Source organism: Macaca thibetana, chromosome 4 (genome assembly GCF_024542745.1).
Source record: "Macaca thibetana thibetana isolate TM-01 chromosome 4, ASM2454274v1, whole genome shotgun sequence".
NCBI classification, from domain to species: Eukaryota; Metazoa; Chordata; class Mammalia; order Primates; family Cercopithecidae; genus Macaca; species Macaca thibetana.
Genome location: NC_065581.1, coordinates 29,562,202 through 29,581,786, shown reverse-complemented (window position 1 = coordinate 29,581,786; position 19,585 = coordinate 29,562,202). Strand labels below are relative to the sequence as shown.

Sequence of the window (19,585 nt, the reverse complement as noted above, 5' to 3'; positions counted from 1 at the left end):
ATCAGTTAGGAAATCAATAAGGAAAGATTATTATAGGAAATTCACTTTTATGTAATTATGTGTGAAAATCCTGAGAAAAATATTAGTAGACTATATCTACCTGTGTGCAATGAACAGATTATCTTGACCAAGTTATGTATCCCAAGAATGCAATAATATATAAACTGTAAATCTTTTAATGCATTTCACCACTTAAAGAATTAAAAAACAGAGATGACCATATTTTAGTAGATGAAGAAATTACTGTAAAAGAAATTCAACACTCCATCAGACCCACATTTCTTCAGTCATCTCTACTTTTAAGAATTCATGATCAGATTGGGCTCACCCAGAAAATCCAAGATAATCTCCCCAAATAAAGGTCCATCCTGTTAATCATATTGACAAATTCTCTTTTGTTTTGTAAGGTAACATATCTAAAGATGATGAAGCTTAGGGCTTGGAGATATTTGTGGGGTCATTATTTTAGATTTCACAGTGTACATGGTGGTCAAATGAGATTTAACATTAGTCTAGTCAAATTCCTACACATCACAAAGTGAGTAAATGTATGAGGCATTCCATAGTTTATGGGTAAAGGTGAAGCAAGTGTATACACAGCACTGTGAATGAAGAGATGCAAATTTACTCACACTGCACTGGAACCTCAGATGTTAAAGGGAAACGGTCATCTTAAAAGTAGCCACAGAAGAAACACAGATCATCTAAGAAACAACTGGTTTAAGATGTAATCGATTTTTCCCTGCCAGCCACAGCAGCCGGAAGAGGCATAATGATCGAGAGCTGAGAGAAAACCAATGTCCAACCAGAAGTTTGTGGCTGGCAAATCTCTCTTTAAGGAATAAGAGTAAAACAAAACATCATCGTATAAATGAAACTGTTGGACTATCTCCAAAATGCCCAGTCTAAAAATATTTACAAAGACAGTGAAATATATAAGAAAGAAACAGAGAAAGAAAGCAGAAATTTTAATTTGTAATCATTGGTACCTGTCAGTAGTCATTATAAAATATTAATAATGTAGCATTCAAAGGAAAATAATATAAAATACTATAACATGCTGTGTTATGATTTCCTTACCCGTATTCCAACCCCCCACCTGTGCCATCTGTGAGGTCCAACGAATTTGATTCTTTTTTCTGAGATCAACTCCGTAGAGTACAGCCCTAAGAACAAGTTAGGTGCTTGATGAATTTTGACCATATGAATAACTTTCTTGAAAGTACTTAGCAGAGCAGGAATGTGACACATAAGCACAATTCAAAAGTGGCTGAGGAGTGACACAAAAGAACATAGTGGCATAAGAACTCCAAGGACCTCCCCTCCACAGCGGCAATGTGCTTGTTGAAACACCAGTATTAAAAAATCTCCATGAGAGCTGTGATTGGATTTAGTGTTGATACATTTTTTAAAATTGTGGTAAAACAAACATACTGTCACGCACGTCCGTGTGAAGAGACCACCAAACAGACTTTGTGTGAGCAACATGACTGTTTATTTCACCTGAGTTCAGGCAGGCTGAGTCCGAAAAAGGAGTCAGCGAAGGGAGATAAGGGTGGGGCCATTTTATAGGATTTGGGTAGGTAAAGGAAAATTATAGTCAAAGGGGGGTTGTTCTCTGGCGAGTAGGAGTAGGGGTCACAGGGTGCTTAGTGGGGGAGCTTTTTGAGTCAGGATGAGCCAGGAAAAGGATTTTCACAAAGTAATGTCATCACTTAAGGCAAGGACTGGCCATTTTCACTTCTTCTTTCATTCTTTTGTGGTGGAATGTCATCAGTTAAGGTGGGGCAGGGCATTTTCACTTCTTTTGTGATTCTTCAGTTACTTCAGGCCATCTGGGCATACACCTGCAAGTCACAGGGGATGGGATGGCTTGGCTTGGGCTCAGAGGCCTGACACATAATATATAATTTACCATCCAACTATTTTTTCAGTGTACAGTTTGGTGGCATTAAACACATTTACAGTGTTATGTAACCACCACCAATATCCATTTCCAGAACATTTTCATCTTCCCAAACAGAAACTGCACCCATTAAACCATAACTGCCCATTCCCTGGTAACCTCTATTCTGCTTTCCGTTTCTATGAATTAGCTTATTCTAGCTACCTCATATAAGTAAAATATCATATTTATTTTTTTATTTCTGGCTTATTTCACTTACAGTGCTTTCAAGGTTCATTCAATCAGAATTTTATTCACTTTTAAGGCTGAATAATATTCCATATGTATGTGCACTGTGGGCTGTTTATCCAGTCATCCTCTGATGGACACTCGTTTGCTTCCACCTTTTGGGTATTGGGAATAGTGCTGCCATGGGCCTGAGTGTGCAAATATCTGTGTGAGTCCCTGCTTTCAATTCTTTTGACGATATGCCCAAAAGTGGAATTGTTGTCTCATACAGTAATTCTATTTTTACTTTCTTGAGGAACCAGTATACTGTTTTCCATGGTGGCTGCACCACTGTTCATTCTCACCAGCAGTGTACAAGTGTTCCTATTTCTCCACATCTTCAACACTTGGCCTAGTGAAGTTTACCATATTTTTATGTCCTTGTTGGAATTCCTTATTTTTATGTCCTTATTGTATATCTTCTTTGGATAATTGTCTATTCATGTATTTCACCAATTTTTGAATGAGGTTGTTTTGCTATTGTTGAATTATAGTTCTTTACATATTCTGGATATTAATTCTTTATCAGATATATGATTGGCAAATAGTTTCTCCTATTCTGTGCATTTTCTTTTGCCTCTTTTAATAGTGTCCTTTGATGCAAAAAAGTTTTTACATTTTGATGAAGTCTAATTGTCATTTTTCTTCTATTACTTGTGCTTTTGGTCACCAGCCAAGAAACCACTACCAATTCTAATGTCCATAAGATTTTTCTCAGTGCTTTCTTAAGGGTTTTACAAGTTCAACTCTTAAGGTTAGTTCGTTGAGTCATTCTGACTTAATTTTTGAAAAGGGTGTAATGGAAGGGCATGAATTTTGTCCAGCATCATTCTTTTGCATGTGGATATCCAGGTTTCCAACACCATTTGTTGATGCACCATGTGTTGCAGTGGGGCTGACACATTGGTGAGATGCAGTGAGCACTAACACATGGGAGCACCATGCATTTATTTACCTGTCTTTCCTCCACAGTTGTTTTGAGAAGGCTTTCACTGACAAACCCAACAGAAATGAATATATATGACTTCCTATAAAATGAAATTTAAGCAAAATTATATGTTTTAACATGTTAAGACTGGAGGAAGACTAGAACGTCACCAGACAAAGAGAAATATAGGCTGAAATGAAGAGTTTATGTTTACCTTGCTACAAATTCTGTTGGCCCATGATCTCTTATGTTTATTGCCACAAAGTGGGGTGATAGCTCATAACCAGTCCCTGGTTTTCTGCTTCAGAAACAAGTTTAAATCCTCTGCTTACACAGAGTAAGGAAAATAACCGAAAGATGTTGAAATTGGCATCTACAAAGTCAAAGAAGTGAGTAGTAAATGTAAACATCAGGAATCAAGGAGATTCTATCTTTTTACACAGCAATGGCCTCACTATGCACTGCTAAAGGGAGAAGGTCCCTTCAGGGGACCTTCATGATGAGGAAAAACCCTATATTGAAGGGGTGGCCTGCCCCTCCACACCTGTGGGCGTTTCTCGTTAGGTGGAAGGAGAGGCTTGAGAAAAAGAAATGAGACACAGAGACAAAGTATAGGGAAAGAAAAAGTGGGCCCAGGGGACCGGCGCTCAGCATGCAGAGGACCCACACCGGCACCGGTCTCTGAGTTGCCTCGGTATTTATTGATCATTATCTTTACCATCTCGGAAAAGGGGAAGTGGCAGGACAATAGGATCATAGTAGGGAGAAGGTCAGCAGAAAGACATATGAATAAAGATCTCTGTGACATGAATAAGTTTAAGGAAAAGTGCTGTGCCTTGACATGCATATGCAAATGTCTCCATAAACCTTTTTAGTGCATAAAGAGCAGCATTGCACGTCCCACCTTCAGCCCTAAGGTGGTTTTCTCCTATCTCAGTAAATAGAACATACAATGGGGTTTTACAGGGAGACATTCCATCGCCCAGGGATGGGCAGGAGACAGATGCCTTCCTCTATCTCAACTACCCAGAGGCCTTCTTTCCTCTTTTACTAATCCTCCTCAGCACAGACCCTTCACGGGTGTCGGGCTGGGGGACCATCAGGTCTTTCCCTTCCCACGAGGCCATATTTCAGACTATCACATGGGGAGAAACCTTGGACAATACCTAGCTTTCCTAGGCAGAGGTCCCTGTGACCTTCCGCAGTGTATGTGCCCCTGGGTACTTGAGATTAAGAGAATGGTGATGACTTTTAACCAGCAAGCTGCCTTCAGGCACTTGTTTAACAAAGCACACCCTGCACAGCCCAAAATCCTTTAAACCTTGAGTCACCACAGCACATGTCTCTTGCAAGGACAGGATTGGGGGTAGGGTTACAGATTAGCAGCATCTTAAATACAGAACAAAATGGAGTCTCTTATGTCTACTTCTTTCTATATAGACACAGTAACAGTCTGATCTCTCTTTCTTTTCCCCACACTATATGATGTAGAGGTTTTCTGCTGCACCCCTAAATTGAATTGTCCTTCTCTGTAACTACAGGTCTCACAAAGTTTTATAGCTTCAATGATTTCACCTGGGCTGATACTTTGTTTTGTTTTTGGTGTTGTTTGTTTTGAGCTGCTGCCCAGGGCTTAGAAAAGTGACTTGGATATTTTGCCAAAATTGTATTTCTTTGATGGAATTTGAAATCCATCAACCCTCTGCCTTCCCGGTGTATCCCCAGAGAGGGTTGAGTACTTTGCACTTCTTTTCAGCACTTCCCTAGAAGTGGTAGAAGATTTGGAGTTAGGGCCTCCCTCAATCTCTACCTTTTCTTTAATTCAGAGGATCACAAACTGTTGGGGGAAGAGTGGTGTCTTGGGCCCGCCGTTGATCTGATGAATATTAATATCTAATGTCCTGTAATGAAGTCATGTGTGCATGTAACATCACTTCTGCATGCAGTGTCACAGGAAAGTGGGTTCGCGGACCCCAGGTTAACAGCCTAAACACTAAAGGCACAGAGCTAGAGCTCTAGGAAGGGAGGGATGACTGGGTGGAACCTCGTCTTGTCCTTTAGTCCTGGGGCCTTTTCACTCCTCACATGGTGGGTGCTGGGCATCTGGCAGGTACTGATGTTGATGGAGTCGAGGGAGGGAACTGGACGGGACTGGGAAAAACAGGGTTGGAGAGATAATTAAGGCAGGCATTATTTTTTCTGAGTGTAAGTCATGGCTTGAAATCTGGAGAGCCTCAAGGACTATCCCGCTACCCAAACTTGTTTTTTCCTTTTCCCTCAAGCCTCATTTGGCCACAGGCCCAGTGTCAACACCAGGGGGCGCCCACAGACCATGAAGGCACCACGCAGCTGGGATTGTTTGTGGTCGGCTCCCGGGTCCCTGACTTAATCAGGGGAGCCAAGACCCTGCAGCCAGGTGGCCCGGATTCAACCTGCAGCTCTGGTCCTACTGACACTTTTCTTCCTGGTGCCTCAGTTTCTTAATCGGTGAAATGGTGAGGACACTACAGCACTTACCTCTGGGGCGGGTTTCTCAACAGCAGCACTATTAACAGTTTGGGACAGAGACTCCCTTGTGGCCTGCCATGCGCATTGTGGGAAGTTTGCCGGCAGCACCCCCACTCACCCCCTCCCACCAATCCCCACGTGACAACCGAAAATGTCCCGGGATTTTTGGTTCTCCCTTGGGTCTGGAAGCTGCACTTAGGCATTTTCCCACCTGACACTTGAGCTCATCTCTGCTTTGGTCCACATAAGGTCACTTAAAAAAAAAGTTGTTTCTTTAAAGATTTTATCCATCTTTAAACAAATCTATTTTATTCCTTTATTTCTGCATTCAATTAATCCTCCCAAACCCTTTGTTTAGTGTATCTCAAAATGTATCAATTCCCATTCTAGTAATTAACATATCTGACTTGCATGATACCTGCTATGACCCCTGGTAGAGCTCTGATTCCTTTAGCACAGCGAATATGTTCTCGATTCTGCTCTAGATGATGTAAATCAGTTTATTTTACTTGTCTGGGATGTTGCTCCTCACCTGTAAAATGTAAATGTGGATATGGCTTGGATTACTAAGTGGTTTTATTTCTTCATTCACCTGACATTGTTGTGTACCTGCTGCAAGTCAAATACATGGCACGATATTGTTTCCTTGATCACAGCACAGCAAATGAGAAAATGAGACATTATAGCAGCTGTGGCGGCACATGCCTGTCGTCCTAGCTACTCAAAAGGCTGAGGCAGGAGAATTGCTTCAGCCCAGGAGTTTGAGGTTACAGTGAGGTATGATATCACCATTGCATTGCAGCCTGGGCAACAGACCCTGTCTCTGAAAAAAAGGAAAAACACAGTGTGAGCTGTCTGCATGTGCTCCATGTCTCAGGAGACCCATGTCCTGTAATTTTTCTAAATGGCATCTCCATGTGGTTTTTCATGAATGTTTGTCTGGTATTTCTTTTCTATCCTTTTAACTTTTCTGTACCTTCTACTGAAATTATGGCTTTTGTCAATAGCCTACGGTTATTTATTTATTTACTTATTTATTTTTACCCCTCTGCACTATTTGTCTTGTAATTGGAGTGTCTGAGTCCATTATGTTTAATGTAATTGTTGACCTCATTGGGTTTAAGTCTGTACATTGTCATTTGCTGCCTTCTAATATTATCTCTTTCTTGCTCAACTATTTTTCTTATGTTGCCTTCTTTAGATGAATAAAATCTTTGCATTATTGTGGTCTTCTCAATAAGTGTTCTAGTTAAAAATTATCTTATTATTTCTTTAATTATCTAAGAAAGCACAATAATCTGTGACTTATTATAACCAACAGCAGACCGTAACTTCCCTGACTTTCACCTGCCTGTGCAGACAGCCCAGGGGAGAATCAGTGCTCTGGCTCTGAGACACAGGGCTGGTGGAAGTAGGAGAGTGATTGGATGATGAATCTGTAGCTGCAGAGGCATCTGGGCCCCTCACCTGCATTCCTCGTAGATGTCTCCTCCACTGAATGCCTGCGATGCCCTCTCCTCTGTATGCTCCTGCCAGAGTCTCCCCATCTCCACTGACAGCAGCTCCACCCTTCTGCTCACTCAGTCCAACACTGTGGTTGCCCTTGATTCTTCTTCTCACACCACAGATAAATCCATTAGCAAGTGCTGTGAAGTCCATCTTCACATTCATCCAGAATCCCTTCACTTCCCACTATTTCCCCTGCTCACACCCCAGTCAAGGTAAGCAACATCTCCATTCTGGAATATTCCACTCCTTTCCCACTGTTTTCCCCACTGCCTCACTGGTCCCCACCTCTCAATTCTGTTCTCAGCACAGCAGCCAGAGAGAAGCTTTCAAAGGATAAGTCCTACCATGTCCCAGTTTTCAAAACTGTCCTCTAACTCCCTATGTCATTCAGAGCAAAGGTCAACACCCTTCCCACACCCTGCAGGGCTACCTGCTCTAGCCACACCTTGGACCTCACTTCAGTTTCTCTCTGTTCAACCCTTCTGACCTCTTCGTCCTTCCAGGAACACAGACAATTTCCTGCCCTAGTGCATCTGCACTGAAGGTTCCCTGCCTGAAAAGAACTTTCCCAGACATCCCTGTGGACAACTCCTCACATCCCTCAAATCTTTACTCCAAGGTCACATTTGCAACAAGGCCCATGCTGACCACCCAGCACAACAGCCACCTCCCTGTCCCCACAGCCCGCACTCTGGATCACCTGCCACACAGCACTTGCCACCTTCTCACTCAGCATCTTCTGTTCCTACTCTGCTTATACTATATCTATCATCTGCCTACAGAGGTGTCCAATCGTTTGTCTTCCCTGGTTCACATGGGAAGAGTTGTCTTGAGCCACACAAAAAAATACACTAATGACAGCTGATGAGCAGAAAAAAATAGAGAAAAGAAAAAAAGGTGCGTGGATAATTTTCATGATATCTGCCACTACAAATAAACAAAAAAGTCGTCACATTCTAAAGCTGTCCTGGGCCACATGCATCCCGAGAGCCACGGGTTGGACAAGCTTGCATCTAGAACGTATACACCACAAGGCCAGAAATGTTTCTGTTTTTACTTTAATGATGTTTTCTAAATGCAAAAGCAGTCATATCCCTAGCAGACAACAAATGTCAGTTGAATGGATGATCACTGTAGAGCACCTCCCTATTCTAAAGGCAATATCTTTATTAATGTAACCTCAGGTCAAATGTCATTTTGTAGCAGCTACAGAACAATATTATCTCATGTGGACATAAATGCACCAGTGCTTTTCTTGCCAGGGCTACTTTTGTGTCCTCCCTCCCTCCCTCCTCCCACACCAACCCTCCTGCACACTGCAGCACACAAACATATATTTCTCTTCAGGAAAGATAACCCTAGGCTTATGGGTCCAATTATCCAACCACATGTGAATCTAAATTAGACTCTGCTTTACAAATCCATGAGTTTGGATTGGAGCCAGCACTAGGATTACTACAACTCAGGGCAGGAAGAAGAGTAGGAGAGAGAGCAGAAGAGGAGTTCCAATAGAAAATAACCTATGATGAAAAACTCTGGGACCTCTCCTCTGGAAGTTTCAGAATCTGCTTCCTTTAAGAATGTTGGGGAGGCCAGGCTTGGTGGCTCATGCCTGTAATCCCAGCACTTTGGGAGGCAGAGGTGGGCGGATCACAAGGTCAGGACATCAAGACCATCCTGTCTAATATGGTGAAATTCCATCTCTACTAAAAATACAAAAAATAAGTTGGGCGTTGTGGCACGTATCTGCAGTCCCAGTTACTAGGGAGACTGAGACAGGAGAATCACCTGAACCCGGGAGGTGGAGGTTGCAGTGAGCCGAGATGGTGCCACTGCACTCCAGCCTGAGTGAGACTCAGTCTCTAAAAAAAAAAAAAAAAAGAAGAAGGTTGGGGAAAAGATGGAAATACAATTGAAAGAGACCTGGAAGGAGGAGAAGAGGTATATGGGTCTGAAAATTTTTCTTCTGATAACACAGGAACTTCTATGTGTAGGGGCCACCCTAGGTGATATCCAAGTCCCTGTTGTAAAGGTAAACTGAGGCTGGAGCCAAACCGGGAATGAAGACACAAGCAAATGGCAGTGAGAATAGCCTTTATTAGGACTCGCAGGCGAGGTTTCTTGGTTCAAAGGTGCGGGCCGAGGAAGTAGCACTGAGGGGCTTTTTATAGCCCGAGAGGTAGGGAAGCTGGTTGTGCAAACAGGGCCTGGGGGGTCTTGAAACTACTAGGGCAGGAGTTGAGTAAGGGTCATGAGGAAGGGATCTTTGGAAACTGTCAACCGAAACTGCTGTTTACGAACTTGTGGAATGCAGGTGAGCTGCGGGTCATGGGGGAGTGTGGTTGCCCAGCCAGAACTCTGACGCATGTAAGTCTGCGGGTGTGTACAAGGGTGAAGGGAGTCTTTAACAAAAGGCCTGCTACGCCGGGTAACGCCGCCATGTTGGGTCTAGATTCCTGCCTAACACCTGTGATCACAGGTCCTGGTGGGACAAGGTTCTACTGAAGGGCCAAGGACAATGGAGCAGCAATGGTGACCCAGCTGAGCAGTGACCACATAAAGTTCATGGTGGCCTGAGCACCCACTGTGCACAGCCCCATCTAGTCTCCTCCTCTGCAACAAATTAGCACAAGAAACACGTGTACCATGGAAGGTTCTCATGTCTTCCATTTATTTTGTCTCTCAAATTTCAGGAATCTTCTCCTTTAATTAACCCATCAACCTCTCTTGGAAATCATTTGAAAAAGTAAATTTATACTCAGATTCTAATTTTAATAGGGAAGTAAGAAGTTATAGCTCAGTGCACCATAAAGTTGAGACAGAGATGGAGATATCCCAGCCCCATTTCTGGAACAGGAAAGGTGATTGGGGAAGGAAAGCAGGTCAGTGTGGGGAAGAGGGTCATGGTGGACATGGGGTTGGGCTGGTCTCCCCACCTCCTCACATTATGCCTACAGGAACACAGACACATTCAGATGCCTTTGCAGAAAAAGAAGTCAGGGTTCTTGAAGTCACAAAGGGAAAGAGTTAACAAATCTTGCCATTCAGTCCCACACAGGGCAGCTGTCTCAGACTGCAGAAAAACATTCATGAACAAATTCATATCTGTCACAGTGAGGGGTGACACTTGAAACAGCCCACCACATGCTCAATACATCCAAGTCAAAGAAACCTCATGGCACAGCTGTGTCCACTGTTCCCCCCAAAAACCCACACACATCAGGCCCCCAGGGTCTCACATTTACAAGCCGTGAGAGACATCAGAGCTCTGGACACTGTCACTGCCTGGGGTACAACATAAACAGGACCTGGTCAGAGCCCACAGGAGATATGGCCAGAGGAGGAAATATTGCCTGAGTGAGCTCCCCCATGGGCTCCCAACCACAAGATCCCAAGGATCTCAGGGATCAGCCTCCTTCATACTTACTTGCAGCCTGAGAGTAGCTCCCTCCTTTTCTATCTGTGAGAAGAAAATGTCCTTTGAGAGGTCAGAAAGGTGGCAGCGCCATGAGGCCCTAGTGGAAACTCCTAGTCTTGGACCCCAGAGAAGTTTCCAGAAATGTGTGACTGCAGACCCAGGGCAGGATAAGGGAAAACAAGGAAAGCAGATGTGGGTCCTGGACTAACTGCCTTCCTAAGGTCTGTCCTTAGCCAGGGACCTTCCCCTGACCTGTGATTACTGGGATCAGGTCCCCATCACTACAATCATCAAGGTGATAAATCTGTGCTTCTTTGTCACATGTGCTTTACAAAAGAGTAAGTGCTGGCACACAGGGCGTAGGCTGGGTCGGCCCATGAGTGTAGATGGTGCTTCCCAGTAACCAGGCAGGGCATTTCTACCTGGGGCTTGGAACCCTCAGTGGGACAAAAAAACTCAGAGCTCTTCTTCCTTCACAGCACAAAAGTGACCACAGCTTCAGTGACAACAGCTGCAAAGACAATCAGTCCAGCAATGATGCCCATGATGGGGATGGTGGGCTGGAAAGACTGCTCTGGGAAAGGAGGGGAAGGTGAGGGTCTCTGACCCCAGGCCCCACCACCGACCCTGTTAAAGGTCTCCAGAGGGGCTCCTGCTTTCCCTAAAAGACATGATACCTCCATCTCCCTCCTTACTCCATCTCAGCATGAGGGGCTCAGGCAGCCCCTGGTGCTGCACCTAGCACGTGAATCTCTGCTCCTCTCCAGAAGGCACCACCACAGCTGCCCACTTCTGGAAGGTTCTATCCCCTGCAGGCCTGGTCCCCACGAGCTCCACGTCGTGGGTCTGGTCCTCACTCTCCCGCTGCCAGGTCAGTCTGATCTCCACAGGGTAGAAGCCCAGGGCTCAGCACCTCAGGGTGGCCTCATAGTCAAAGACAGGATGGTGGGTCACGTGTGAATTAGGGGGGTCTGAAAGGAAGAGTCCGAAAACTCAGGCACTTTGCATCTCTCGTGGGACACTCCAGCAGCACCAGTATGTGACCGTCCTAAGAATGAACCAGATACCTGGGGGGGGGGGGGGGGGGGAGGGAGCACAGAACTCAGACACCAGCCTGGACACGGGCACCTGGGATAATCTCCTAATCCTTGGAAAGTTCTAATCTCTCAGCGGGGGACCAGGGACTTCCGATTCTGACCTGAGTGAAGGCCAAAGGACTCAGAGGAGCTGGAGTCAGACCCCCACACACATTCAGTGTGAGGCAGAGAACAAGGCCTGAGGGGAAATGTCCTGGTGCCTAAGACTGCTGTGGGGTCAAAGGAAACTCCTGATCGGTATTCCAGGGATTGTCTTCCCCTCCACTCCCTCAGAGACTTCATCCCTTAATTGTCCCAGAGACCAGGACGAGCCCTCAGAATCACTCTCCGGTACAGGATCTGGAAACCCAGGAGGATTCCTCTCCCTCAGGACCAGAGGGAGGGCGCTATTCTAGTGTTGCTCCCATTTTCCTCCTCTCCTTGTGCTAAGCCAGCCTCGGAGGTCTACAGGAGATCGGGGAGGTGCCCCATGGCCCCTGGTACCCGCACGCTGCAGCATCTCCTTCCCATTCTCCAGGTATCTGTGGAGCCACTCCACTCACGTGCCCTCCAGGTAGGCTCTCCTTCGTTCAGTCGCTTTGGCCGCCTCACGCTTGCGCTTGGAGATCTGAGCCACAGTGTCCACTACGGTTCAGGAGCACAAGTCCTCGTTCAGGGCGAGGTAATCCTTGCCATCTTAGGCGAACTGTTCACACCTGCAGAGGAGGCGCCTGTCGGGCCCCAGGTCGCAACCAATCATCCACTGGAGGGTGTGAGACCCTGGCCCCGCCCCCTCGGTCAGCCCCGCCCACCGAACCTCGCCCAGTCCCGGACCAACCCGCAGGGATTTTGGTAAAGGCGCGTGGGCTTCTCCCAGGTAGAGGGTCTGGGCGAGTCCCGCGGCCTCGGGGTGGATCTCAGACCTGGAGACTCAGGAGTAACCCGGTCGTCTGTAGGGCATGGAGGTGGGGAGTCGTGATCTGCGCCCCGGGCCGGGGTCACTCACAGGACTCGCTCTGGTTGTAGTAGCTGCGCAGGGTCCGTGAGTCACAGTGTGTCATTTCTCCACCTAAAACACTCCAGTGGCTCCACCTTGTTCTTGTGAAGCTTCTAGAATGTCAGGCATTTGAGCATATGAGGGCATACCTGGTTCATCGTAGGGACTAAATGAATTTTTCTTGACTGACTGAATGAAATATGAGTGTATTAAACTGCATCACAGAAAATTGTAAAATGTAAAACACTGAAAAAATTAAAATATATTTTATTTTATGTAACTAGTGTGCATATCAATTCATCAATTCATTCCACAAGTCTTTTGAGTCTCTGTATGAATTTTACAAGACTGTGTAGCAAATTGTCACAAACATTGGCTTTAAACACACCCATTTATTGTATTCATTGATTTGTTTTTAGAGACAGAGTCTCCCTCTGTCATCCAGGGTGAAGTGCAGTCACATGATCATGGCTCACTGCAGCCTCAAACTCCTGGGCTCAAAGAATCCTCCTGCCTCAGTCTTCAGAGTAGCTAGGACTGCAGGCAAGTGCCACCATGCCAAGGTAATTAAAAAAAAACTGTAGAGACAAGTGTCTCACTGTATTATCCTGACTAGTCTCAAAGTCCTGGCTGCAAGTGATCCTCCTGTGTCAGCTCCTCAAATGTTAGGATTACAGGCATGCACTACCACGCCTGGCCAAACAACACCCGTTTATCTGTTTATAGTTCCTTAGTCAGAAATCTGAGCATGATGTGGACAGAATGTCTATTCCGGGCTTCCCAAAGCTGTGTTTTCATTTTGAATCCCCTTCAGGCTTATACAGAGGTGGCAGAATGCAGTTTCTGGCAGTTGTAAGACTGAGGTTGCTGTACTTCGCTGGCTGTCACTGTAGAGAACAGGGAGGGCTGTGCTCAATTCCTGGTGCCCACCAGCGTTCTTTCTTACACAGCCTCTTCATTTTCAAAGCCCACGGTGGAGGAAACCCCTCATGTTGAATCCCTCTCACATTGTGAATCTCTATGGTCAGGAAGAACCCGGTCCTTTAAAGGGCTCATGTGATTAGGACAGTCCAAGCAGGATAAACCCAGCCTAAAGTCAACTAATTGAAGTGCTTAATTATATCTGCTAAATCCCTTCACAGCAGCACCTACATTAGAGTTGGTTGAATAACTGGAGGAAGGTGAATGACCAGGAGCTGGTTGTTGGGGGCCATCATAGAATCAGCCTAGCAAAGATTGGATCTTCCTTTTGTGTTTTATTGGGACACAGTTGGAAATTGGAGTTGTAGTAAAGTGATCATTGTGAATGGTAATAAGACGTCCTCTTCAGCCATGAAAATTCTCCTTACCTTTTAAAACTAAGTTACATGTTTATTATCTTATAGTTAATTTAGACCAGGTGTGGTGTCTCACGCCTGCAGTCCTAGCACTTTCGAAGGCAGAGGAAGGCAGCTTTGACTGCAGAAGTTCAAGATCAGCCTGGGCAATATGGTGAAACTCCCATCTCTACAAAAGAATAAAAAATAGAAAATTAGCCAGGCATGTTAATTCATGCCTGCTGTCCCAGCTACTCAGGAGGTTGAGATCAGAGGATCCCTTGAGCCCAGGAGGTTGACACTGCAGTGTATGATGATCATGCCACTGCACTCCAGCCTGGGTGACAGAGTGAGACCCTGTCTCAAAAATAGTAATATGATGATGATAAATTTAGAGCAAATGCAAATTAACGTGTAATAATACATCCTCTTGTGAAAATTTATTACTTATTTACTACTGCATAACAAATTATGTAAAACTTAGCAGCTCAAAACAACAAATATTCATCATCTCTCACAGTTTCTAATGGTCAGGAATCCAGGAGAGGTTTCCCTGAATGCTTCTGGCTCAGGGCCTCTCACAAGGTTGCAGTCCAGTTGTCAGCCTAGGACTGCATTGTCTGAGGGCTTCACTGGGGCTGGGGATTCACTTGAAACATGGCTCACTCACATGGCTGTTGGAAAAGGCCTAGTTCCTTGTTTTCTGGTCCCAGGCAGCCTCAGTTCTTAGCCACATGGACCTTCCTGCAGGGCTGCTTATGGCACAGCAGCTGGCTTCCCCCAGAGCTCATGATCCCAGAGACAGAGAGAGAGAGAAGGTGGAAGCCACAGTGAGTTTCACATTCTACACCCAGAGTCACAAACTGTTATGTCAGCATTACTCTATCAGTTTGAAGTTGTATTCGTCTGTTCTCACACTGCTATAAAGAAATACCTAAGACTGGGTAGTTTATAAAGGAAAGAGCTCAATTGACTCATAGTTCTGCAAGGCTGAGGAGGCTGCCCCAGGAAACTTACAATCATGGCAGAAGGGGAAGCAAACATGTCCTTCTTCACATGGTGACAGGAGAGAGAAATGCAGAGTGAAGTGGGGAAAATCCCCTTATATGGTACATATACACCATGGAATATTATGCAGCCATAAACAGGAATGAGATCAAGTCCTTTGCCGGGACATGGATGAAGCTGGAAGCCATTGTCCTCAGCAAGCTAACACAGGAACGAGAAACCAAGCACCGCATGTTCTCACTTATACTTGTGAGCTGAGCAATGAGAACACATGGACACAGGGAGAGAAAAACACACACCGGGGCCTATTATGGGAGGGCAGTGCTGAGGGGAGCATTAGGAAAAACAGGTTCAACCACTGACTTCCACAGCTTGGGGGAACCATCCCCATGATTCAATCACCTCCCATCAGGTCCCTCCCCCAATATGTGGGGATTACAATTCACAAGACAATTCACAATGAGATTTGGGTGGGAACACAGAGCCAGGCCCTATCAGAAGTGCATCACTAAGTCCAAGCCACACTCAAGAGAGGGAATTAAGCTGCACCTCTGAAAGAGAGTTGTACTAAAGGACTTGCTATACATTAAAAGCAAAATTAAAATTATTGTTTCAGGATTTTGTAAGACAAAGGCTTCTTTTATCTAATTATTTTTCTTTAATGCTTTAAGCTTGTCTTTTAATTTAATTTAATTTAACTTAATTTTAAGTTGCAGGGTACATGTGCAGGTTTGTTACATAGGTAAACATGTGCCATAGTGGTTTGCTGCACCTATCAACCCATCACCTAGGTGTTAACCCTGGCATGCATTAGCCATTTTTGCTAATGATCCCCCCATCACTGCCCTCTCCCACCAGGCCCCAGTGTGTGTTGTTCCTCTCCCTGTGTCCATGTGTTCTCATTGCTCAGTTCCCAATTATAAGTGAGAACATGTGGTGTTTGGTTTTCTGTTCCTGTGTGAGTTTGCTGAGGATAATGGCTTCCAGCTTCATTCATATTCCTGCAAAGGACTTGATCTCAATCCTTTTTATGGTTGCATAATATTCCATAGTGTATATGTACTATATTTTCTCCATCCAGTCCATCATTGGTGGGCACTTGGGTTGATTCTGTGTCTTTGCTATTGTGAATAGTACTGCAATGAACATACACATGCATATACCTTTATAATAGAATAATTTATATTCCTTTGGGTATATAACCTATAGTGGGATTGCTGGGTCAAATGGTATTTCTGGTTCTAAATCTTTGAGGAATTGCCACACTGTCTTCCACAATGGTTGAACCAATTTACATTTCCACCAACAGTGTAAAAGCCTTCCTGTTTCTCTGCAACCTCACCAGCATCTGTTGTTTCTTGACTTTTAATAATTGCCATTCTGACTGGCATGAGATGGTATCTCATTGTAGTGTTGATTTGCATTTTTCTTCTGATCAGTGATGTTTAGCTTTTTTTCTTATGTTTATTGGCCACATGTATGTCTTCTTTTGAGTAGTGTCTGTTTAGGTCCTTTGTCCACTTTTTAATGAAGTTGTTTTTCTCATGTAAATTTGCTTAAGTTCTTTGTGGATTCTGAATAGGAGACCTTTGTCAGATGGACAGATTGCAAAAATTTTCTCCCATTCTGTAGGATGTCTGTTCACTCTGATAATAGTTTCTTTTGCTCTGTAGAAGCTCTTTTGTTTAATTAGATCCCATTTGTCAATTTTTGGTTTTGTGGCAGTTGCTTTTGGTGTTTTCATCATAAAATCTTTGCCCATCCCTATGTCCTGAATGGTATTGCCTAGATTTTCTTCCAGGATTTTTATAGTTTTGGAATTTACATTTAAGTCTTTAATTCATCATAAGTTAATTTTGGGTAAGGTGTAAGGAAGGAGTCCAGCTTCAATTTTCTGCATATTGCTAGCCAGTTCTCCCAGCACCATTTATTAAATAGGGAATCCTTTGCCCATTGATTATTTTTGTCAGGCTCGTTGAAGATCACAAGGTTTTAGATGTGTGGTCTTATTTCTGAGTTTTCTATTCATTGGTCTATGTGCCTGTTTTGTACCAGTACCATGCTGTTTTGGTTACTGTGCCTTGTAGTATACTTTTAAGTCGGGTAGCCTCATGCCTCCAGCTTTGTTATTTTTGCTTAGGATTCTCCTGGCTATATGAACTCTTTTTTGGATCCATATGAATTTTAAAATAGTTTTTTTGTAATTCTGTGATAAGCTTCACTTTTTAAATTAATGATTAAAAGTTTGAGACATCACAGAGCCTTACGTGTTGAGGAGAAAACAGTTTGAGGCAGATAAAGGAGATACAACAGTATCTCTGAGTTTTTCTTGCCAATATCTTTAATAACAACAATGTTCTCTTCAATGAGTTAACACAGTTGAGAACATAGAGTAACTAGATCAAATAGTTCCAAGACTTTAGTGCCGTAAAAATAATGTCTTGAAAATAAGTCTTTGTTTTGTCTAAAATGTCTCAAATTTAGTGGAAGTATGTCCCAAGCGCCAATTTTCTTATTGAAATACATCTTCAAAAAACATTTGCCTACACTTAAAAAAAGAAGCACTGCTCTGTCTCTGGAGTAGCCGTCCTTTGTTTCTTTACTTCTCTAGTTAACTTGCTTTCACTTAGAAAAATATTGCCTAATCAGATTGCTTTCCATTTACAAAGATGTGAATCTCATACTTCAGTCAACATATCTAGCTTAGCCTGATGCCAATAACTGGTTTGATGCAGTATCATGAAATTGTTAGCTCGAATTGAGAAACAAGGTTTTTCGATAACTGGCTATTCGATCAGCATTCTATAATACACTTAACATCTTTTGTTGTGGTGTTGAATGATATGTGATAGCAGTGATTGGGACACCACTATGATTCTAAATAGCACTGCTATCAGGTGCTTCTGAGGTGGTTTTGTTTGTTTGTTTGTTTGTTTGTTTTAGCAGTCCTATTGCGCTTTCTATTCATATTGCTATTCCATCACTGGTTATTCCTTTCTACTCTTTTCTTGTTTCATTTATTTTGATCAATGATGTGCATTTCCAATTCTGTAATAGTTTAACTCAGTTGTATGTGTGGTAAAATGTAACACCAAATCCTTTGCAAGATGGAATTACCTTGCATATCAGATTGAAGATTGTATACTTCAAAAATCTAGAGAGATGCCAGTGAGCCAAGGATCAAATGACCTATTTGTAGCCAAGGCCATTTTCATGGCACGCTGGTCCTCTCTGTCACGTGGCTCCTTACAATTCTCTGTCGTTTTCTTCCAGTGTAAGTAGTTCTTGTTAAGGATGCTTGCCATGAACTTTGGTATTCTTTTCTCTTTCATTTTTATAAAAACCAGGTATATTGTAATTTGAAAAACTCTGTTTAAGGAATTAGGAATTTAAGTCAATTCTTTCAACTCAATGTTTTCAGAACACATCATCAACATCAAGTATTACAAATTTATTTTAAAAGTTCCTTTTTAAAAGGGAATGGATGTGTTGTATGGACTTTAGCCAGCACTGTTGTAAAACACAGAACCTGTAAACTACCCTGGGCTGCTGCCCATTCACATCCCCCAAAAGGAGACTCCATCCTGAGTCTTGTGATTATTTTTCCTTTATATTTATTTAAAGATTTGTGTAATAAGTATAGATATATCCCCAATCCAAATATTAGTTAGTTTCGCTGGTTTTTAAGCTTCCAGTACAGCAAATTCCTACTGCATTTATTTTCCCATGATGCACATTACGTATAGGAGTTATCTGTGGTGTGGGAGGCTGTCATTCACTCATTTTTACTGCTGAAGGTTTACATTTTATGATTATACCATGATTGCACTAGTTTTCTATTGATGTATATGTAGCTGATTCTAGTTTTTGCCATAAACATTAGTGTGCATGTCTCCTGGGCACATAGGCAGGAAAGCCCGCAGAGTGTATGATTAGGAGTTGGATTATATGTTGTATGGACTTTAACCATACTTGATAATAATAATATTAGTTCCAAAGTGATTGTGCCAACTTAAACTTATTTATTTATTTATTTATTTTTGAGACAAAGTCTTGCTCTGTTGCCCAGGCTGAAGTGCAGTTGTGCCATCTCGGCTGATTGCAACTTCTTCCTCCCAGTTCAAGCAATTCTCCTGCCTCAGCCTCCAGAGTAGTTGGGATTACAGGCATTCACCACCACGCCCAGCTAATTTTTGCATTTTTAGTAGAGACGGGGTGTTGGAGGCCGAAAGAATGAGGGTCGTGATCAACTCACTATACCACTGGAGGCTGTATGAGCAAACAACAAACTGTTCTCATGAAAGCAGGATGTTGGCAAACTGACAAACTACATTTGCCACCAGAAGGAATCACTAGTAGCAAGAAGCCCCCGACCCCTTCTTTCAGAACAGATCTTTTTGTCTTTGTCTTTATTTCTGTGTTCGTCCCCTTCATTATATCCCGTAGTAACCGATTGCAACAATGGGGTTTCACCATGTTAGCCAGACTGGTCTTGAACTCCTGACTGCAGGTGGTCCACCCGCCTCGGCTTCCCAAAGTGCTGGGATTACAGGCGTGAACCACCACGCCTGGCCTAAACTTTTGAATTAAATGTGTAATACTTGATGTTGATGATGTGTTCTAAAAACACTGAGTTGAAGGAATTGAATTGA

The 19,585-nt window shown here is 43.5% G+C and overlaps 1 protein-coding gene and 2 pseudogenes across 4 annotated transcripts in view; 2 read left to right on the top strand and 1 right to left on the bottom strand.

Moving 5' to 3' along the window:
* The window catches only part of LOC126953085 (mamu class I histocompatibility antigen, alpha chain F-like), a 245,625-nt gene that overhangs the window by 44,365 nt on the left and 181,675 nt on the right, over positions 1 to 19,585 (bottom strand). For both annotated transcript variants that reach the window (XM_050788435.1, XM_050788436.1), the window contains one exon: positions 10,546 to 10,578. In XM_050788435.1, the coding sequence (XP_050644392.1) occupies positions 10,546 to 10,578 (33 nt within the window). The remainder of the gene's footprint in view (positions 1 to 10,545; positions 10,579 to 19,585) is intronic.
* The window catches only part of LOC126953102 (patr class I histocompatibility antigen, alpha chain G-like), a 230,601-nt pseudogene that overhangs the window by 164,220 nt on the left and 46,796 nt on the right, over positions 1 to 19,585 (top strand). The window lies entirely within an intron of this gene.
* Positions 4,493 to 7,732, top strand: LOC126953157 (uncharacterized; annotated as a pseudogene). The gene has a single exon (XR_007725134.1). The product of XR_007725134.1 is annotated as an uncharacterized LOC126953157 (transcript).